Here is a 22362-nt window from a genome sequence, read left to right as displayed (position 1 = left end):
GGCATTCGATTGGTGGGAATTATCTGCTTTCTATCTGATGCCTGAGGTAGTAGTTGTCATTCTCACAGCAAGATAGCCCTCCACAAAGTCCATCTACATTCTGCTCTGAAACAACCTCATAACCTGGTGTGGTGCCCAGAATACTGACCCCTTACAAGAAAAGATGCACAACTTTAAAATGTTATTTGTTGGGCCTTTCTATTTTTCTGTGTTTCCAGTCATATTTGTTTAAATCACCTCTTATGATGGGATTTATTATAGTTTGATGCATGTTTCCTACAAATTCCTTTGTGACCCCACAATGAGACCTTTGTCCTCATTAAGATTAAGTCAGCTCGTCACGAGTGGACTGCAAGCATTATTTTTTTTTTAATTATTATTTATTGCATTTGTAGAGTGTGACTGCCACCAAACTGGCATCCTTGCCCCAAGCATACATATAGGTACTATACTGCCAGTCATATGCAGATGCACACGCACCAAACTGGGCCTGGTTACTTTGGTAATAGCCATCTTCAAGGCCTTCCTGATTTGCAACAGTTCCATTGAGGCCCTAAGTAGGGGTTGTAACTAATTCCGCAGCTCGGCCGCTTTGACTGTGAAGGCCCAAAGTCCTTGTATTGACTTCCAAAATTTGTTTATGCAGACCAAGTTTGCAGAGCTAGAACGAAGATGTCTCCCAGGAGTGTATCCTTGCATTTTGTGTGCAGCCCTCCTGCACCATATATTTCCTGGATAAATTGGGGCTGAGGCCTTGGGCAACCATCTTACCAGAAGTCATGACTCCTTTCCACATAGAGCAGCCGTTCACGCTACTAGAGTTCTTTTCTCCCCCTGGCTCTCTAAAGATGAGGAGGGGCTCCATCTGTTGGATCACTAAAAGACTTTCAGCTTTTACATATATCTTACCAGGGACCATTGGGAGGATGATAAACTTTTAAACTTTTTGTAGGTTTCTCCAAAGCAAAGCAGTGGAAGCCTGTACAGAAGAGGACCCGGTTGTGGTGGATAGTCCTCTGCTTTCAGATCTACTACACACTGGCCAATAAGCAGCCCCTGGAAGGTCTGATGAGGAATGGGGTGTATCAGTCCTTGATCTCGGTCAGACTGCAATGTGGGCATTTGTGCATACATATATGAAGCACTACTGCCTTGATAGCCCAGTCCAGTGCGAAGGCACTCGGCCTGCTCAGTTCTGTAGGTCTTTTGACCGTAGCCCATTCCACAGACCCACCACCCTGGGGATACTGCTTTGGTATTTATTCTAAGGCGAGAAATCTGCAGTTCAAAGAATCCATCAGAAGACCGTTTCTTACCTTTGGTAATGCTCATTCTGGCTAATCACGGATTCCTCACTACTCTCCCACATTACCATTATGTGACGTGGTTTCTTTACATCTAAACAAAAAAAAAAAAAAAAGTCCCAAGTTGGTGATCAGTAATTATTACCAAATTACCAACAATAGTTCCTGCTCCATGTCTGACTGTGCAAAAAAGGTGGATATTTAAGCTAGGTAGGTTGCCATTCCAAGCTGTTTTCCGTTAATTCTTTTTTGTAGTTTTTCTTTAGTTTTCTAGGTCTGGCATGACAGCGCAGCTTTCTTTTAACCTTTTGTCACAAATTCTATAAAATATACATAGTGGCTTTTGGCTTCTCCCAGAAGACTATTCCTCTCACCCCTTGTTACAGACATGCACCATGTCAAGAGAGGGCATGGTTTCATACCAAGAACTGACTGAGAAGCACTTCTGCTTCCTACTGCCACTAGCCCCACCCCCCTTCCCTCTTCAAAAAAAAACTATTGGGGAGTTATTCTTCTTCCTTCGGAGTGCTTGCATTACAAGCCACAAACTATTTTACCAACTCAATTGTAATATGAATCATCACACATTAAATTCATTATTTCATAAATACAGAGAGCAATCGTTAGGTCTCGCTTGAAGATAGCTTTAAGCTGTCTGCTGATTTAAGACTGCTCCTGGACTATGCTAAATACTTACAGTGAACTTTTGTGCCAGCCCATTGCTTACCATTGACTTTGTCACTGTCATTTAATTACTTACTATTGGCTGGCTCTCCTTCTTCATGTGTGTTCCTCTCCGAAGCCTAGTTGCTTTACCATCCTTTAGATTGGATGACTTTTATCCTACCCCTTGTTCTAAGGAAACAGAGGTTCCTGCGTTATAAAAGATGACACTGTAATAACAATCATAGGTTTGAAACCCACAAATATAATATTGTAATCTCCGAAATGTTAAATAATTTTTCCATTAACCCCCATAACAGAGGGTTGTGAGGCAGACATGACTGTGTCTTCAGGCAAACAAAAGTGATGCATGACTTAAAAGTGTAATCTTTATGTTCGAGGCACACGAGCTGTAGATCATATGCTTTTGCATAGATCGTCATCTAGTGTTGGGTCTGGATGTTTGCACTTTGTTTTTCTTCGAAGAAGTCTTTCCAGTCAGGAGGTAGGTGACTCATCCCTTAGGTGATAGTGCGCATGGGCATCGACTCCATTGTCTGATAGTTTTTTTCCGCTATCGGGTTCGGATGTGAATTGTTGCGCTCCAGGTCCGGCACTGTTCTTCGGGCCCCCTTTGACGCGCAATCCACTACGCTAGACTGTATTGTTAATCGACCGCGTTTCCCACACTCCACATATCGTTTACTCTCAAACCTTCAATTGAAATATTCGTGGAAGGCTGTTGGACATACCCGCACCGGGATCGGTCACAGCTGATAGAACGGACTCCATGCAAGTTATGTCCAAGATGTCGCGCTAAGTTCCCGCCCTCCGACTTTCACGAAGTGTGCAACCTTTGCCTATACCCGGAACACGACGAGAAAGACTGCGACGCGTGCCAGTCGTTTCGGTCAAAGAAAACCCTCCGTGATCGTCTGGCTTGACGTCATGAAATGTACCAGCAACGCGGCCCTGCGCCAGACCTCCTCGCAGAAGAATCCGATCAAGAAGAATCACAAGCGCAGGAAGCCGAGCTAGAGGAGGAGCACATCTCCGTATCCAACGCTGACTCAAATGCTGAAGACCTGACCCCGGCACAACGGACCGTGAGTAAAGAGCCTTTGTTTCCCTATCATCTCCTTTACAAGAAAAAGGCTCCGGTCCCTCCTCTGCCTTCGGGCCAAGGTCGGCACCGAGAAAACGTTTCGAGCACCCCGCCTTCGGGCTCGGCACCGAAGCACAAACAGCCTTTGGACTCAGGCTCGACCCGTCCCTACGCCGCTGCCGACCCAAAACCTTTCAGTGTCGAAATCGTACCACCTGCTGGTCTCCATTCCGCCGTTGCAGAAAGCTAAATCTTCGGAGCCAAAAACTTTGGCACCGAAACTCTCAACGCAGAGACTGACATCTAAAGAAGGTTCAGCGACTAAAGAGTCTCGGACCGAAAATCCACCGGATCCAAAACTGAAAGAAATCTCAATCCACCCGGAAACTGGACACATTCATGCCAAACGTCCAGAAAAGAGGAAAATGGGCTTATCAGAGAACTACCACATTCCTTTAGAAAAGGAAAATGTGGCTATTGACTCCTCTGCTCCTTACATTTCTGAAGACCCTCTTCTTTCACCTACACAGTCCCCTACACCTCCATCACCTGACCCACACGATACAGGGGATGATGATGATGATTTAAGTGACCATGCATCACAAGATGTCCCACAGGATCCTGATCCATGGGATCATTATAATGTCCCTCAACCTGACAATGACCCGGATTTGTATCCATCTAGACCTTCCCCTCCAGATGATAATATTGGGTATATTGAGCTCATTAATAGAGTTGCTGAATACCATGGGGTAGAGCTTCGTTAAGAGTCTAGAAGAAGATTTTATGTTGGAGACCCTTAGTTCATCTCAAAGGGCTACACAAACCTTACCAATGTTAAAGGCCCTGCTAAAACATGCTGACGATATCTTTCAAAACCCTGTTAAAGCTAGAATCATCACTCCCAGGGTAGAGAAGAAATACAGGGCTGCACCTAATGACCCAGTCTACATCAAAGGACAGTTACCTTTAGACTCTTTGGTCGTTTCTAATGCTTGTAAGAGGGCTATCTCCCAAACCACAGGGGACGCCCCGCCTCAGATAAAGAGTCCAAATTATTGGATGCTTCCGGTAAATGGATAGCTTCACAATCGGCTAATAATTGACGCATTGCCAATGCCCAGGCATTACTGGCAAGATATGATAGGGCTCATTATGATGAACTCCAGAAGCTCATGGAGTTCCTTCCTGACGAGCATAAAGCTAAAGCCAGTGACCGGATTCAAGAGGATAAATTAATAACCAATCCCCCTATCAGCTCTGCCTTAGATCAGGCAGATAATACGGCTCTGGCAATGAACACTAGCATACTGCTTCGCAGACCTGCTTGGTTAAGGATTTCTGGGTTTAAACCTGAGGTACAAGCCTCTATCCTGAATCAACCTTTTGATGCTCAACATCTCTTTGGCCAGCTGTCGATGCATCTTTGGAAAAGATGAAAAAAGACAGAGGTTGCTAAGTACATGGGGGTTTTGCAAGCACCTTCCAACAGAGGTTCTTTTTGCCGCTGATTCTAAAGGGGCGGCTCCAAAAACATCTCTACGGGCAATGCCTCCTCCTCTTACAAGGGCAACAATCGGTCTGCCTCTTCAAGAGGTTATTTTCGAGGAGGATGTAGGGGAAATAACGGCAGGGGAAGAGGCAGAGGTAATTCTACACGCCCCTCCCCCCACCAACAACAACAAACAATTACTTATTTCCCATACTCCCCGATCATTCCACTCCTGTCGAGGGGCGCCTCTCTCAATTTCAACCCATTTGGAATACGAATACATCCGACAAATGGGTTCTACAAATTATCCAATCTGGTTATTGCCTGGAACTTACAAGCACTCCACCCAATATTCCTCCAAGGTCACACCTCCTGTCACAAGAACATCTTGCACTTCTAAAGCAAGAATTTCTTTCGTTATTGCAAAAAGGTGCAATAGAACCAGTCCCTTTGCAATATCAAGGAACAGGAGTGTACTCCCTATACTTCCTAATTCCCAAAAAGGACGGCTTTCTCAGACCCATATTGGACCTCAGAACTCAATCTATACATCCAGTCGGACCATTTTCACATGGTAACACTCCAGCATGTGCTTCCTCTCCTTCAGCAAGGCGACTTTCTATCCACTCTGGATCTGAAGGACGCTTATTTCCATATACCAATACACCCTGCCCACCGCAAATATGGTCAGGGATATTTGCTTACGCTTTTCCGCCTCTCCCACTCATTCCATAAGTGGTTCGGAAACTCAAACAAATGTCCCTGGCGCTAATCCTGGTTGCTCCCACATGGGCATGGTTCTCAACCCTGTTGGAACTCTCAGTAGTTCCTCGTCATAAACTACGTCTTTCACCCAGTCTCCTCACCCAGAGCCATGTCGAGATAAGACACCCAGATCCCAGTCAACTCAATCTAGCGATCTGGCACCTGAAGTCCTAGAGTTTGGCTATCTAAATCTACTGCCAGACTGTATGAATATCATCAAGGAAGCTAGGTGTCCTACCACAAGAGCCTGCTATGCAGCCAAGTGGAAGCGGTTTGTGATTTACTGTAACAACCACCACGTCAACCCGCTTAATGCTTCAGTACAAAACATTATATGCTATTTGTTACATCTACAATGTTCCAATTTAGCATACACATCTATCTGCTTACATCTTGCCGCCATAGCTGCATACCTCCAAAATAGGCAGCGTCTGTCTTTTTTCGAGTACCTGTCATTAAAGCATTTATTGAGGGACTCCAAAGAGTTATTCCACCAAGACGTCCACTTGCCCCAGTGTGGAATCTCAATATTATTCTCACCAGGCTGATGGGTCCACCCTTTGAACCATTGCACAGATGTGAACTGCAATTTCTTACATGGAAAGTGGCTTTTCTAGTTGCTATCACATCACTAAGAAGAGTCCGTGAGATCCAGGCATTAACCATAGAAGAACCTTTTTTGCAGATGCACCAAAAAAAAGTGGTTCTTCAGACCATCCCTAAATTCCTTCCTAAAGTCATTTCTGCCTTTCACGTTAATCAATCGGTTGAGATACCCGTTTTCTTCCCTCAACCAGATTCAGTGGCAGACCATGCTCTATACACACTAGATGTCAAAAGAGCATTGCTGTATTAAATTGAATGGACAAAACCTTTCCGTAACACTAATCAGCTATTTGTGGCCTTTGCTCCACCACACAAGGGCAATGCCATATCAAAATCAGGTATTGCAAGGTGGATTGTTAAGTGTATTAAAATATGCTATGCAAAGGCTAAATGAACATTACCGGTTCCCCCTAGAGCGCACACTAAACGTAAATTGGGGGCTTCTATGGCATTGCTAGGGAATATACCCATAGACGACATATGCAAAGCTGCAACATGGTCTACCCCTTACACATTCACAAAACATTACTCGGTGGATGTGTTAGCAGCAAAACAAGCTAGAGTAGGCCAGGCAGTTTTACTTACACTATTCCAGACTACTGGAAGAGCTACAGGTTAGCCACCACTTTGGGAGATAACTGTATAGTTTATGCAAAAGCATATGATCTACACCTCCTATGCCTCGAACGGAAAATGCTACTTACCAGTATGCCTCTGTTCTTGGCATGTAGAGCTGTAGAATCATATGTGCCCACCCGGGTACCTATACCTTTTGCAGTTACATCTTACTTAGATACATACATTCATGGACATCTCCTTCTAACGACTCTTTCTGACTCCATTATCACCCGCTGCGGGTAAACAGTCTAACAATGGAGTCGATGCCCATGCCCATGCGCACTATCGCCTAAGGGAGGAGTCACCTACCTCGTGACTGGAAAGACTTATTCGAAGAAAAACAAAGTGCAAACAATCCAACCCAACACTAGATGGCGATCTATGCAAACGCATTTGATTCTACAGCTCTACATGCCAAGAACAGATGCATACTGGTAAGTAGCATTGTCCTTCATAGTCCAAAGAACAGCAATACAGCCCTAGCAATTTCTGATGTATTAAATACAGAGTAGGGCCTGTATGCAGTGTCAACATTTTGATCCTTTGACTAGTTGGATCATCATCAGGTCGCATATAAATATGCACCTGAGATTCTGCAGAATGCCATGGCTTTGAGAGTCCTAGTACCTATCTAAATGAAGTAATCAAATCTGAAGAAAAGGCAACATGGGAAGGGAAGAATCCCAATGGTAGTCAGTCCTGGGAAGATTCTGAATCCAATCAAGATAGGATTTGGGGTCCAAGAGGTGCTCACGCAGAGGATCACTGCCGGGGAAGTGGGGACGCTCAAGGAGTCTGAAGATAACGCTACTATGCGTTAAGTAAGGACTCCGAAAAGCACCTCCAAGAGATCCTTCCACTGCTCACATTCAGGAAACCTTTTTTTGCATTTAGTCCTCTCTATGAGAGCATGTCCCTTCTTTCTTCCCTTGTGCTTTGCCTCTTCCCCTCAAATACCTGCTCCATGCACTGTTGTTTCCAACCTCTCCCATATTCTCTGTATAAGCACAGCAAGAGATCTTTTTTGTCACGGTATGACTAAATAATACACTTAAAGTATTGTTCTTTGTTTTAAATGCTTGAATTCCACATATTGCATGAAAGCACTGGCCTTGGCACACAAAGGCTGTTCTAGTGTTAGGGGAAAAGCTGGCTGCTCCACGCACCCACCGTGCATTTAAGGTAGGTGTCCTTGGCTGATGTCTATTCTCTTGGAGGCCCATACATCTGCTCCTTGGGCTACCTTCGAGGGCCAAATATCAGAAGCCTGTGTTTCAGCTCTGTGACTGGCGAATTGGGCCTTATCAGATATTTTCTTTTAAATCCACATTTCCCTATTCTTTCCTTATTCGGTTCTATTTCCTGAGTGAAATGTTTTTGTACAAACTATGCCATTTAGATATATATATTGAACATATTGAAAGCAGTGTACAGCTGCAGCTACATTAAGGTATGTTTGCTTATCCCCAGGTTTTTTTAATGAGTTTTCGTTAACTTTTGTTTTTGGGACAGTTCTTTACAAACAAGCATTCACAAAGCCAATGCTTTGCACGAACATTATAAAGGCTATGTGTATTGTCTTTGCCAATGCTCAGTTTAGTTTAGTTTTTATACTGCAGCAGGCTTTTGTAAATGTTTTACTCTGCACTCAAAATTAAGCCAGACCTATTTGATTGGGCAATGCTTGTTTCGGTCTCCTCCGTCTTTGACGATCTGCAGAAACATAATCTGTAACTCCATACTGACATTTGCAGATGTCTTCTTTTTTTTGTCATTTAGCTAACTAACTATAACTGCAGCTCCACATGCCATGCCATGTCAGGAGAATGCCGTGGGGATAGTTCATTGTGATAAGTTAGTTGTGATCCTGTCTCGTAAGGAAAAAAAGCTGAGGATGCTTTCGTAAGTACAAGATATTCCGCGATACCTGTAACTTTTGATCCCGTTTCCTTCATCCATCTCATTATGCAATCCTGTAATATCGATGTGCATCCGGGTCAAAGAAGGGAGAGGATTGGCGTGGAAGAGGCAGGACACGTTTTTCTCAGTAGCTATTGTATTTTATCTAATGTAAGTAATTCCCATTTAAAGATTCTCACTAATTGTTTGAAATTTTAACTTATGTTTATTTGTAAAGCGCACTATAACTCACTAGGGTATCCTGGTGTTGAGCAGGTGTGTATGCCTAGTCCTGCCTATGTTAACCACTTCGCTGCCTGGCTTCCAGCCACCCCCTGTGGCAAGCTTTTCTTTGGCTATTTTGGGTAGTTCATGCTTAGAACTTCATAACTTTTTGTACACTTAAGGTATTCATGTCAAATTTGCTTTCTTTTTTCCATCCTCCTGGGGATTCTAAAGGTACCCAAGATTTGTGGATTCCCCTAGAGGGGACCAAGAAATTGGCTAAAATACAGCAAAAGAAATGTTTTGTGTAAAAATAGGGAAAAAGTGCTGCAGAAGGGGAGTCTGTTTTTTTCCCTTAAAATGGTATCGATGAAGGATCTGCAGTGCTAAAATAACCATCAGCCCAACTTTGACAAACAGGCAGACTTTTGCCAGAAAGTCAAATTTTTCTGCAAGTTTTGGCATTTTACTGGGACATAGCCCATTTTTTCTATTTTTTTGTGATTTCAGCTTCCTTCCAGTTAGTGGTAGAAATGGGTGTGAAACCAATAGTAGATCTTGGAAAGCTATACATTTGTGAAACATAGACAAAATTCGGAATTCAACAAGGGGTCATTTGTGTAGATCCTTCACGCTTTTCTTATAGAAAGTAACAGTTGAAATAAGAAAATATGTTGAAATTGAGTTGAACAAAACAGCCATTTGGGCCTACGTTTTCACCTGTAACAGCTATGGCAAATTTTTGAAGGCAATATGCCTTTGCGTTAACTGAACACTACTAGTTGGTGGGATATATCGGGCTTGTAGGTTCATCAAGAACCTGAGGTACCCACACCCAATTACTGAGCTGCACTTTACAATGGTTATTAATTGTGCACCAGATATACAGCAATTCATTTGGTAACCTATAAAAAGTGAAAAATAGGTATCGAGGAAATTTGTGTTTTCCCCAAATAACAAGATATATGGAGTTTAGAAGCATTGGTTATTTGCGCATCTCTGAATTTGTGGGCATCCATACTAGCAGTTGATTTGGAGGGCATTTTTCAAAATGACATCTTTTTCCACACTGGAAGGCACAAATGCAGAGTAAGACAATTGGTAATAACACTTTGTATTATTCTGTGTTCCCCTTAGTCTTGTGATAAAAATAGTATCTCAAAGGTGTGGGTAGGCCTGGTGACGCGACTGGAAATTACCCAAAACACAACATGGACACATCAAATTCTTCTACTGAAAACTGACCTTTTTTTGCAATGTGCCTAGCTGTGGATTTTGGTCCCTAACTCAGTCTACATCTGGGAAAACCTGGCAAATCTGTAAAAAAAAAAAGATTTTTTTCAGCTATACACCCAGGGAAATCCAGAGTTGATTGATTTTGTGTGGCTCTCACCAGGGTCTGTTACCCAGAATCCCTTGAAAACCTCAACATTTGTTTAAAAAAACACATTTCCCTACATTTCTGTGATGGAAACTTGTTGAATCTGCAGGTAGCCGCAAACTTCTGCCCACCTGGCATTCCCCCAAGTCAACAGATATAAATGGTACCTCATTTGTGTGGTAGGCCTAGTGCCCGTGACGGGGAACCGCTCAAAGCGTATTGTGGAGACATCAAAATTATCTATCCCAAAACAACCTGGTTTTGAACAGGTGGCAAGTGCGCTTTTTTGCCCCAGGCTCAGCAGCCATCTTGTGAAACCTACCAAACCCACACATCCCTGGACACCCGGGGGACTCAAGGGATGTGTGGCTTGTGTGGATCCCCCAACATTTTCTTACCCAAAATTCTCTGCAAACTTAAAATTTAGCCAAACAATCACATTTGCAGTACATTTCTGTCTGGGATCACCGCACCGGCACACATTTCCTACCACTCCGAGTTCCCCTTGGTTTCCAGATAAAAATGATCTCATGTGTGTGTTCCCAAAGCAGAGTCAGCCTAAAAACTATTAAAAATTAATTGCACTTAACCGACAGCGCTGCACCGGGGGCTCTGGGCCCGTGAATAGTGGCTTGGAGAGTGACAGAAGTGACCTCTGGGGGCAGGAGTCAGCGCGAAGGACGTCGCAGGAAGGGACGGGAGCAGCGAGGCAGAGGACGGCGCTCTCCACTATTGGCGCGCTGGTAGCAGTGGGAAAGACCGGCTGACGGCGCTACGGCGCGGTGGGGGCGCGAAAACGCTCCGGGCAGTTCAAGGGAGTGCAAGCAGCGGAGTCACCCAATATGGGCAAGAAAACCCTGGACGCTAGGCCCCCCAAACAGGGAACACTGGATAGATACGCAAGGGGCCCCTCGGTGGGAGAGCCGGAACAGAGTGGGGCGGCGTCAGATACGGCCCTATTAATGAACGCTATACAGGCATCCCGGAAGGCACTGGAACACAAGATTGGGGAGGTCGGGTCGGAGGTGACGCTCCTGCGACAGGACTTTCGCAATTTAGCCGCAAGAGTCACGACTACTGAGAACATGATCGGGACCGCAGAGGACATGGTGCAGGTCCTGCAGAATGATTTGGGAGAGCTCAAAGCCTCGCATAAGCAACTCCTGTGGAAAGTGGACAATGCCGAAAATAGGGCGAGACGCAATAACCTCCGCTTCGTAGGTTTTAGAGAAGGACTTGAGGGACCGAACATGGTGGAGTTTCTCCACTCCTGGCTACTCCACACATTTCCGAAGGAGAAATTCTCTTCGTGCTTCGTAATTGAACGGGCGCACAGAGCACTGATGGCAAAACCGCCGGTGGGGACGCGACCGTGGCCAGTCATTGCACGCTTTCTGAACTTTCTGGATCGCGATACGATGTTGAGAGAAGCTCGGAAACTTGGGGTCATCCGCCATGAGAATGCCCACATCATGATATTTCCGGACTATAGTCAAGAGGTGCAAAAGCAGAGACGCTCCTTTGACTCAGTTAAGGCCAAGTTAAGAGCACTTCACATACAGTACATGCTGTTATTCCCAGCAAAACTGAAAGTGATCTACAGAGAAAAGTCCTTGTTTTTTCTCTCCCCGGAGGAGGCCTGGCAGTGGCTGGAGGAGCGCCCGCCTGTAGACCGGCAGCTGACGGGGGGCCCGAGACCCCCGGAGAGACACAACGTAGGGGACGGCGCAGGAGGCTCATAGAGGATCCAAGGAGTGCGGCGTGGCCGGAGCGGCAGAGAAATGGCGGCGGCCCCGTACGGGTCCGCGGGACCTCGGAGAAGGCGGCGGGAAAGTGCGTCCTCCCTGGCATCGGGACGGACCGCGGGCTCACGCTACCGTTGCCTGGCAGAGAAGGCGCGTTCGGAGGGGGAAGAGGAACCGGGGGGGTACAGCCTCGGAGGCGGATGACCTGGAGGAAAGATCGATGCACCCCCTGGTGGCCGCCATAACAGACTTGGAGCAGGGACAAACGCAGAGCACGGAGACCTCGAGGGGGGAGCTGCTGGACTCCAACTCCTGAGGCGGAGACACAATGGCCAGCCAGTCATGGACACTGTAGCTGAGAGCACGCAAGTTGCTGTCCATCTCTCCCCCCCCCCCCCCCCCCCTCCTATTTCTTTCCTTTTCTTGATTGTGTTTTTCTCACCTTTTTGGTTTGTTCTTAGCACGGTTACCTTAGCGGTGGTGGGAGTGTTTTCTATTGGGGTATAATTGGTTCAGTTATCGGGTGGGGGGGGCGGGGGGGGGTTTGGCCCTAACACGACGCTCCTGCGGAGGGGTGAAGCATGTTGCACATGGAATGATCACTTCTACCTATGGACACTACACAAGGGACTTCCCCGGACATGCAGTGACCCAGTACGATGTTTTCTGAACGGAGGGAGAGCCTCGAGGAGGGGGTAAGCGATGGTGGGTCGATTAAAATCCTCACCTGGAATGCAAACGGGCTAGGTGCAAAGATAAAGAGGGGATTGGTCATGGCATTAGTTAAGCGGCAGGCGCCGGAAATAGTGCTGTTACAGGAAACGCACCTGCGGGGGACACAATGTGGGTTCCTGGCTAGAGGGGCGTACAAGGTGCTAGCGCATGCAGGGTTTACGTCCGGTTCCAGAGGCGTAGCCATCCTGGTGCGGAAATCCCCCCCTTTCATAGTGACAAACACATGGTCAGATCCTCAAGGTACATATGTCGGAGTGACGGGGACGTGGAGGCGCTGGAGGCGGACGGTGGTGTCGGTCTATGCCCCCCCTCGGCTACAGGCGAGAGCACTTGCACGGGTGACTGATATTATCCTGAATACGTTGGACACACAGCATATAGTGGGGGGGGATTTTAATGATGTAATACACCCTGATAGGGACAGGTCGGGGGAGCGACTGGCCCCTTCGGGATACTACCCTCTGGCACACTTTACTGACGCGGTAGGGCTGACGGATTCCTGGAGATGGCTTCACCCAGAGGCCAGGGAGTACTCCTACTTTTCGGGGGCGCATAAGGTGCACTCCAGACTGGATTACGTCTTTTTACCCTGCCATGTGCTGGAGGTAACGAGCTGGGCTGACTTTCCAGCGCGAGGAATCTCGGACCATTCGCCGCTGATGGTGACGCTGGGAGTGGGACGAGGGGCGCGGGCTGGGAAGTGGAGACTAGCGGCCTAGGACTTGCAAAACAAGGAGTTGCTGCCGGGCTTCAGGGCGGACGTGAAAGTATATTTGGCGGATAATCTGGGCTCGGTGGCCTCAAGGGTGACGATCTGGGAGGCCATGAAGGCAGTTCTTCGGGATAAGATACAAAACAGGATAGCTGGGGACAAAAGGAGGAAGCAGGAAGACATTATGGTTCTTGAGAGACGTGTTTTAGAACTGGAACAGCAGTATGTCAGGGAAGATGGGGAACCTGCGCTCCGACGGATGCTAGAGACACAGCAGCGGTATCGGGACCTGACTAGCAATGAGGCCAAGACCCAGGCACTAGCTACCCTGCATCGACTATACGATGTAGGGGATAAATCCGGGAAATTGCTGGCGTGGTTGAGTCGCAGAGAACAGGAGGCGAGGTGGGTAGACATGGTGAAGGGGGCTGACGGCCGGCCCTGTAGAACTGACGCCCGAATAGCACAGGCCTTTGCAGACTATTATGCAGCATTCTATGAGGCCCGAGACCTAGGTACGATAGCAGAAATCAGCCAATATCTGGAGGAGGTGGAGACTCCCAGGCTGGAGGAGATAGATCGGGAAAGTCTAGAGACGGAGATCACGGAGGCACTGGCCAAGCTACGCCCAGGAAAGTCCCCCGGCCCTAACGGGTTCCCTGCAGAATTCTTTAAAAAAACTGCAGACCTCCTCGCCACGCATGTATTGGCGCTATTCAACAGGGCGCTGGAGGACGGGATGCTTCCGTTAGATTTCCGTATGGCCACGATAGTCCCTATCTATAAGCAGGGCAAACCGCCGGAAGAATGCTCGTCATACCGCCCTATATCGCTGTTGAATGTAGAGGTGAAACTTCTGGCGACAATACTATCCCTCCGACTGCGTAGGGTGGTCTCAGGCCTAATTCATTTGGACCAGACCGGTTTCCTGCCAGATAGGGCGACTAGACACAACTTGCGGAGGACACACAACTGGCTGATGGAGGTGTGTGAACGAGGAGAACCCCATGTGTTTCTCTCCCTAGACGCGGAAAAGGCGTTTGACGCAGTGCATTGGCCCTTCTTAGACAGCGTGTTAAAGTTTGGGTTTGGCCTGAAGTTTCGGCAGTGGGTTGCGCTGCTATACGCGGACCCGCAAGCAAGGGTCAAAGTCAATGGTGTGCTCTCAGGAGAGTTCCCGATACGGCGGGGGACCCGTCAGGGCTGTCCCCGCTACTGTTTGCCCTTACCATAGAGGTGCTGGCATGTGAAGTGCGGCAGGATAGGCAGATCGCGGGATTTAAAATTCGCAGCGGAGAGGGGAGTGAGGAGAAAATCTCGCTGTATGCGGATGACATCCTACTATATGTTACCTCCCCTGAAACCTCGGTGCCGCGCCTCTTCGCAAGGCTGGACCGCTATGGGTCACGCTCAGGTTACACTATAAATTGGGATAAGTCGGTATTATACAATCCCGGAGAGGGTGACCTGGGTTCGGCTATACCTGAGGCGCTACGGGTGACTACGGAAGGGTTTCTCTACCTCGGAATTTACATAACAAAAAACAGGGCTGTCTCCTATAAGGAAAACATCCAGAGGGTTCTGCAGAATTTTAAAGAGGAGGCGTGTAGATGGAAGACGCTCCCACTCACTTTGCTGGGGCGAGCGGCGATGTATAAAATGATTACGCTACCGTGGCTCCTCTATGCGCTACAAAATGAATATTTTTCCCTCCCGCGTCAGGTCTTCCAGGAAATAAATGAAGGCCTGAGGGACCTGCTTTCGCTGGGGAAACAGCCTAGGATAGCGCTGGAGACCCTTCAAAGAAACCAATACAATGGAGGGATTTCCCTCCCCAACGTGGAGGCATACTACTGGGCGGAACATCTAGCGCCCATCAACGACTGGTTACATGTACCGGCGGATCACCCTACGTATCGGTTGGAGAGGGGCAAGCTAGACAGCCGATCCTGCCTGCACTATGGAGGGAAGGGGAGGGCAGCGCTCCTGTCGGCAAAAAAAGTGACGGTGGAAAGCTGGGATACGGTGACAAGACGCATTGGGTGGTGGCACAAACCATCACGACAAACCCCACTCTGGAAGTGTGCGTGGCTAAAGGAGCTGCATAAGCTGAAAGGCTTCCGACGGTGGGACGATATAGGCATCTCGGTGCTGGGAGACCTCCAGCGCCGGGGGGGCCCTGAAGTCCTTCCAGGACCTGGAGGCGAAATTTGGCCTCCATTCCACTCAGTTCATCAAATACGCGCAAATACGACACGCATGGCAGGCAGAGGGGACGCTAGCGGACCCCCTGCCGGAATATGCCCCACTGGAAGGCCGCCTGCTACTGGAGCAAGTGCAGGCCAAGCTGGTCTCCTTGACATACAAAACCCTAATTAATAACATCCCGGACGGGCTGGTGAAATTGCGGATGGTTTGGGAGGCGAACGTGGGGGAGATGGACACACTAGATTGGGAAACTGCCCTGATGCACCCTAGGGAGGTGGCGATCAAATCTCCACTCAGACTTATCCAACTCAAGATACTCCACAGAGTCTACTATGATCGACTCAGACTACACCGGATGGGGCGGGCCATCGACCCTAGCTGCTTACGGTGTGGCCATGCCGAGGGGAACTTCTACCACACTATTTGGGAATGTGAGGTGCTCCAAAGGTACTGGGTCAGGATAATGGCAGAACTTGGGGAAATACTGGAAGAGCCACTGCCCATGGACCCCAAACTAGTTCTACTGGGGATAGCGACCGATATAGACTTGACCCGACCCCACCTCATCTTCCTGACGCTAGCATTAATGGTAGCCAAGAGGGATGTGGCACGGGAATGGGGAGTCCCGCACCCTCCCAAGCTTGTTGACTGGAGGAGGGGGATGGACATCTATATGGCGGCTGAAAGAGTGACATACGCAGCGAGGGGCTGCCCGAAGAAATTTTCCAGAGTATGGGGGAAGTGGAGACGTTATCATGGCATGGATGGGGGGGCTTTGAAGGGGGAGGGGGGAGGCGTGGTCACGTTCATGGGGTGTGAAAGGGTGCTGAAGGCGGCTTCGGTACAGGCTGGTTGGTGCTTCCCTCTCTATTATGGCACTGTTGGGGGAGGAGGGTAGTGACGGGGTAGATTGTGGTGGACAATTCCTGCTGACATGCTTGTTCTGTTTCGATGTTGAAAATGTTAATAAAAATATTTATAAAAAAAAAAATTAATTGCACTTATGATCACGCTGAGATATTCCCTCAATATCCACACGTTTTTTGGCCCTTCCCTGTCGCAGGCACTTTGACCAACCAAACAAGTGAGGTATCCTTTTACTCAGGAGACCGAGGGGAACGCCGGGTGGTAGGAAATCTGATCCCACACAGAAATGTGAGGAAAATGCACTTTTTAGCTACATTGGAGGTTTGCAGGGGATTCTGGGTAAGAAAACATTGGGGACACCATGCAAGCCACACCTCCGTGGAGTCTCCTGGCTGTCTAATTCTCACAAATGTCTGGGTTTAGTAGGTTTCATTGATTGCCACAAGAGCCTGGGACCAAAATTCAGGTGACCCCCCTTGCAAAACTAGGTCGTTTTATGATGCAGAATTTTGATGTCTCCACAATACATTTTGTGCCTCTCCTGATGCGGGCACTTGGCCCACCCCCACAAGTGAGGTAGCATTTTTGTCGGAAGACCAGGGGGACGCTCGGCGGTAGGAAATTTGTGCCGGTCCATGGATCCCACCACTTTCCCACACTGTTTTTGTCAATAAATCAAATTTACAAGGGCTTCTGGGTAAGAAACCTTGTGGGATCCACACAAAACATACCACGTATTATTCCCAAAACATACCACATCCCTTGGTGACTAGTTTCCAAAAAGATGTGAGGGTAGAAGGTGTTCAATACTGAGAGAGTTTGCACCGACGGTCAAAAGCAACAAAAAAAATACCAAAACATTACTGCATAACAATCTACTAGTTAATCACAGGCCTTCTGGTTGGATTTGCACGAGGGTCAGTAAATGGTTCATAAAAAAAGCTTTTCACAAATTACTTTACGAAATACAATCCACAAAAGTCATTGTTAATTATTTCAACATTAGATCGAAGAACCATTGACTTACAGCTTGTGAGCTGTTAGCCATATCAAGGCACCAACCGCTTTTCAGTCCATTCATATGCCTTTCATGCGTAAGACACAGAAAGCCATTCTCACTGCCAGCTGCGGGCCCAACACAATATAACACTTACATTTACTAACTGCGCCATTCAAGGGCGCATCACGCTCATACGCCAACAGCACTAACACACCTATCTCACCACCAACCACCCAAACATCAGACAACTGAGACACACCTCAATCTAGTAAATACTCATACTGGCTACCATCCACCAACACACCTCCAGTTCACGCACACCGCCAGCCAAGCACCAGTCCACACACACCACCTGCCAAGCGCCAGTCCACACACACCACCTGCCAAGCGCCGGTCCACGTGCGCTACCTGCAAGCACCGGATCACGCGCGCCGCCTGCCAAGCGCCGGATCACGCGGGCCGCCTGCCAAGCGCCGGATCACGCGGGCTGCCTGCCAAGCGCCGGTCCACACGCACCATCAGCTGAACTCCACTTCTCAGTCAGTCACACACACACTTTCCCTGGTGGCTAGTGGTTTACGGATCCCCGTTGGGTGTTGATTGCTCTAAAAATATGGCTGATCTGCCCCAACGGGTGTAGAAAACAGTCACAATATTGCCCCCATAATGGGGTGTGACCCTTGCCCAAGGGCCCACTCCCTGACATACAATTAAAGAACATCCCTGGTGTCTAGTGGCTGTCTGCCCCTCTTGGGGGCAGTTGGGCCTAAAAATAGGGCCAATCTACCCCTGGGGGGAACAGAAATTGGCCAAAATATTGCTCCCTTAATGGGGAGCGACCCTTGCCCAAGGGGCTGCACCCCAACATATAAATAAGATACCAGGTGTCTAGTAGCTTTGTGCCTCCCTTGGAGGCAGATGGGCCTAAAAATAAATCGATCTGCCCCCAGGGTGGGCAGAGAAGAGCCAAAATATTGTCCTCATAATGGGAAGCCATCCTTGCCCCTGGGGCTGCTACGCAACATTTAAATAAGTTGAATCCCTGGTGTCTAGTGGTGGATAGATGGGCCTAAAAATAAGGAAGATCAGCCGGGGGGGGGGGGGGGGGAATATGCCGCTGTAATGGGGAGCGACTCTTGCCCAAGAGGCTGCTCACCATCATCAGTAACTTGAACCCTTGGTGTCCAGTGGCATTCTGCCCACCTTGGGGCAGATGGGCCTAGAAATAAGGCCAATCTGCCCCACTGGCAGAAAACTTTTTTTTTAATTTTTTTAAATCCCTTGTGGTCTAGTGCAGGAAGGCACTGCAAAGAGGCACTGGAGCAAGGAAAAACTCCTCCCCCCTCCGTGCCTCTTTGTCGTCCCCATTGGCCTGCTGTGATGGCGTTGGTGTGCTGTGCGTGCGCCAACATCAGAGCGCCGGGGGGGGGGGGGTGGTGTTTGGGGGTGTCAACGGAAGCGCTTTCACTGCCATCCCCAGTGGGAGCCCATTGATTGGAGGCCCACGGTGGGAGTGCCAGCCATTCCCTTCTCCCCCAGCCTCCCCTCCCACCCCCACCCCCACGGGTGGGTGCCAGACCAAAACCGCTCCGTCCTTGACACAAGAGTGCCACGGACGAGGACAGAACCGTTCCGTCCTTGGCACCCAAACAGTTAAGTTGGTGAATTGAAAGGTCTGGTCTTCAGCTACTTATGTAATTCATGGAGAAGAGGAAGCTCTGATGTGGAGTGGGAGGCTGTTCCATGCTTTAGGGTTGGTGTAAGAGCATTTCCGTCCTCCTGATCTAGTTCTGTGTACCCGTGGGATGAGTGCAAGTAGAAATCCTGCGGAGTGGAGATGTCTGGGTGGTTTATGGGAGGAGATGCAACTGTTCAGGTATGTAGGGCCTAAGTTGTGTAGTGCCTTGAATGTGTGTGCGGAGCACCTTTGTATATCGGGAGTAGTGGAGCTCCCTAGGGTATGGTGTGATGCGAGTTCTGTGTTGGAGGTTGCGGATGAATCTGGCTGCTGAGTTCTGGATGGTTTTTAGTAGTCTAGTGTATTTCTTGGAGATCCCAGAGTAGAAGTTGTTCCCATAGTCCAACTTGCTTGTGATGACAGTTTTTCCAGTGTTGCCTGGGAGCCATTTTCTATTATTTACATGTGTGTATATATAATGAAGAACAGTTTAAATCTAAAGGTCAACATTTTCCGAGTATTACGAAATAACTTAAAAATATGGTTACCTACATATCTTAATTTCTTCTCACTTCGTGTTTTTCCCCCTCCTCTGGCAGGTATTTTTTGATTTAATGCGTGAAATCCGTGCCCGAAAAATGGAAGACAGTAAGGAGAAAAATGGGAAGAAGAAGAGAAAAAGTCTAGCTAAGAGAATCCGTGAAAGATGTTGCATTTTATAATCTAAGCCACACAATTACTTTTTCATTTTGTTTAAATAATAATGCCCCTAAATTTGAGCGTGCGCCGTTCAAGGCTTCAACAAACTGAAATACCATTTGCCTTCTGGAAATGGTTTATCACTAAAGACGTGAATTGGAACAATATCGAAATTGAGTTCACAAAAAAACCTTGATTATGGCCGTGCCGAGATGTTAAAAGCCTATTCATCTGCCTTCGTCAACATCATTCGACCAAATGCAGAAAGCGGAGTCCGTGGGCAATCTTAAACTGTAAAACAGGTTAGCACTCAGTGTGACTTTTTCCAGATCCTACTTATGTCCGTCAACACATTTCACTCATTTTCATGTCCATACTTATAGTTTTTTGACATGGAAATAGAAAATAGCACAGCAAACAGATGTGGCTGCTCTATCGATCGGTTACAAGTTATGCAAATCCTTGTCTGAGGCAGTGTGATACATAATCTTTACATGCTGTTGCAAATGTTAGTGATTCTTATGTGAGATGATAAAGTAGATTAGTGGTGTTCACTGTTCTGTAACATTTCAGTATGCCTTAATTTGCAAGCGAACCATATTTCCGAGTATAAAATTAATGTGATGTGCAGTGTTTATGTGAAGGATAGCGCTAGGAACCAGATCTGTTTGGTCTTAAAACGTGTGCCATACTCTGTCTTGAGCATGAAACTCGAAGCACATCCTAGTCACCTGTAATGTAAGAACATTCTAGAACATTGATTTATAAATAAGCAATGAAAAGCAGTGATGCTGAAAGATGCGCTACATCATAGACTGTACAGGGCCTTTTGCACTACTCCCCTGTCCTTTAACTTAATGACACTAACCCCAGAAACGCTGGGTGACCGTGCACATGCTTTATCTGTTTGTCTGTACCGCTGGCTGAGTGATAGTCACTATTGGCACTAATTATAATCTTTTTATTCAGCACTTACTGTTGAAAAACGTTGACGTTCTATGTCAAAATAGTATGTTTCTCAGTGTCTTTGGCTCTTAAGTGTCAGGAAGGCTGAATAAACTACAGCACATTTTGTATTCTGCGCTTGCTTAAGTTTTGTTCTGTATGAGAGCGATTATATGCTTTCGTTCCAGTTAACACTGAAAAAACAGCCCTGTTTTGCAGGACCTTGATTGGATATATAAATTGTTGGCATGCAGAGTCCCTGAACCACCATGCTTTGGCTCAGTTCATTCTATTTTCAGAATAGCACTGGGTTTTGGCACAAAGACCCTTTCTCAAACAAAAATAAGGCAGTGTCTTTCAAGGGCTTCGTGAACTTTACTGTGGGTTAGTTAATATAAGAGAAAGGGAAAGGGTAATCAATTCCACGCATCACGTTTGTATTTTTAATAGTTCTGTTTAAAGATTAAATGAGACCTAGTAAACGTATTCCTTTAAATGCTAATGAAATTGTGTTTTGGGTACTTTAGAACCAGACAACTCCTGTCCTGTAAAATATGTATTTGTTAAAGCATTTTTTGTAGAAGTAACGAAGTATGTACAGTGTGCATCATCAAACTGAAGCTGAGGAGAAGGAAAAAAGGGCCACCTTGGCTATGCTCTAGGTTTCATTGTCATTTCTATAATGTAACCAGGGATTTTAACCACTAACGTTTTCACTTACTTTGATAACTCCATGCTGAACACTGAGGTGAGATGAAGCCGGCAGCCGCAATCTAATGTGTGAGGCTGATGCCCTTTTCCAGTGCTTTTATTTGCTATTTGAGCCATTTGACAACAAATAAAACTTCACTTTTGTAACTTGTGTGCTGTGCTTACTAAAAAAAAAAAAGGTGGGAGGGGATTTTTTGTGTGCTCTAATATATCTGGCATTTGAACACCATGATCTCGCAGATCAAGACACAGAGGTGGAGTCAACCTGGCACTAGGTGAGTGTGGTTTGAGGCCCTAGCTGTATAGCACTGTATGTGTAGATCAGTAGGTTGGGGCTTATGTGTAAATTGTCTTTTGCTAGTTTAGTAACCAGCAGATCTGCAGTATAAAAAACACAATATATTGACGAATATTTTAAGTGTTCTAGGTAAGAAAAAAGGTCCAGAGATCCTGTTCCTGGATGGTATTACCAATCTGTTACAGGTAAGGGGAGGAGGTTAACTCGAGGTGCTGGACCTTACTGACCTCTTATTGTAAGAATAGGGAAACAGATGAGTACATGGTCTTCCTTAGTTGATGTTAAAGTTCTTTTGATCAAGAAACTGCAAAGCTGCAATTTGATGTTTAATTTTTTATATTTCTTGATGGAAATACTTTTCGATCGTACAAGGGATTTTACCCAGGACCTGCTGCTTTTCGATTATAAAATATACTGGGTTTTGCTTGATGCAAAATATTTTGTCAAATACTAGTCTACATGACAAACATGGTCTGTTCAGATTTTAAAAGCCTTGAGAAAGCCCTGGTCCAGCTGACCGCTAAAGAGCAGAACATGTCTGCTGCTGCAACATCAAAAAAACTATGTTCGAGGTATATGAGCTACAGATTGTACACTGTGCATAGATCGCCATCTGGTATTGGGCTCGGATGCTTGCACTTTGTTGTTGTCTTGGAAGAGTCTTTTGTAGTCACGAGATGGGTGACTCCTCCCTTAGACGATAGTG

The 22362-nt window shown here is 46.9% G+C and overlaps 1 protein-coding gene across 1 annotated transcript in view; it reads left to right on the top strand.

Annotated features, from left to right (window-relative positions):
* RALA (RAS like proto-oncogene A) overlaps nt 1-21505 on the top strand; it is a 209930-nt gene extending 188425 nt beyond the window's left edge. The window contains exon 5 of the mRNA XM_085607438.1: nt 19603-21505. Coding sequence (XP_085463564.1) covers nt 19603-19725 — 123 coding nt within the window. The 3' untranslated portion in view covers nt 19726-21505. The remainder of the gene's footprint in view (nt 1-19602) is intronic.
* Nucleotides 21506-22362: the final 857 nt, after the last annotated feature.

Source organism: Triturus cristatus, chromosome 5_2, assembly GCF_964204655.1.
Source record: "Triturus cristatus chromosome 5_2, aTriCri1.1, whole genome shotgun sequence".
NCBI lineage: Eukaryota > Metazoa > Chordata > Amphibia > Caudata > Salamandridae > Triturus > Triturus cristatus.
Note: the sequence above shows the minus strand (reverse complement) of the source record. Positions and strands in the feature narration are given on the sequence as shown.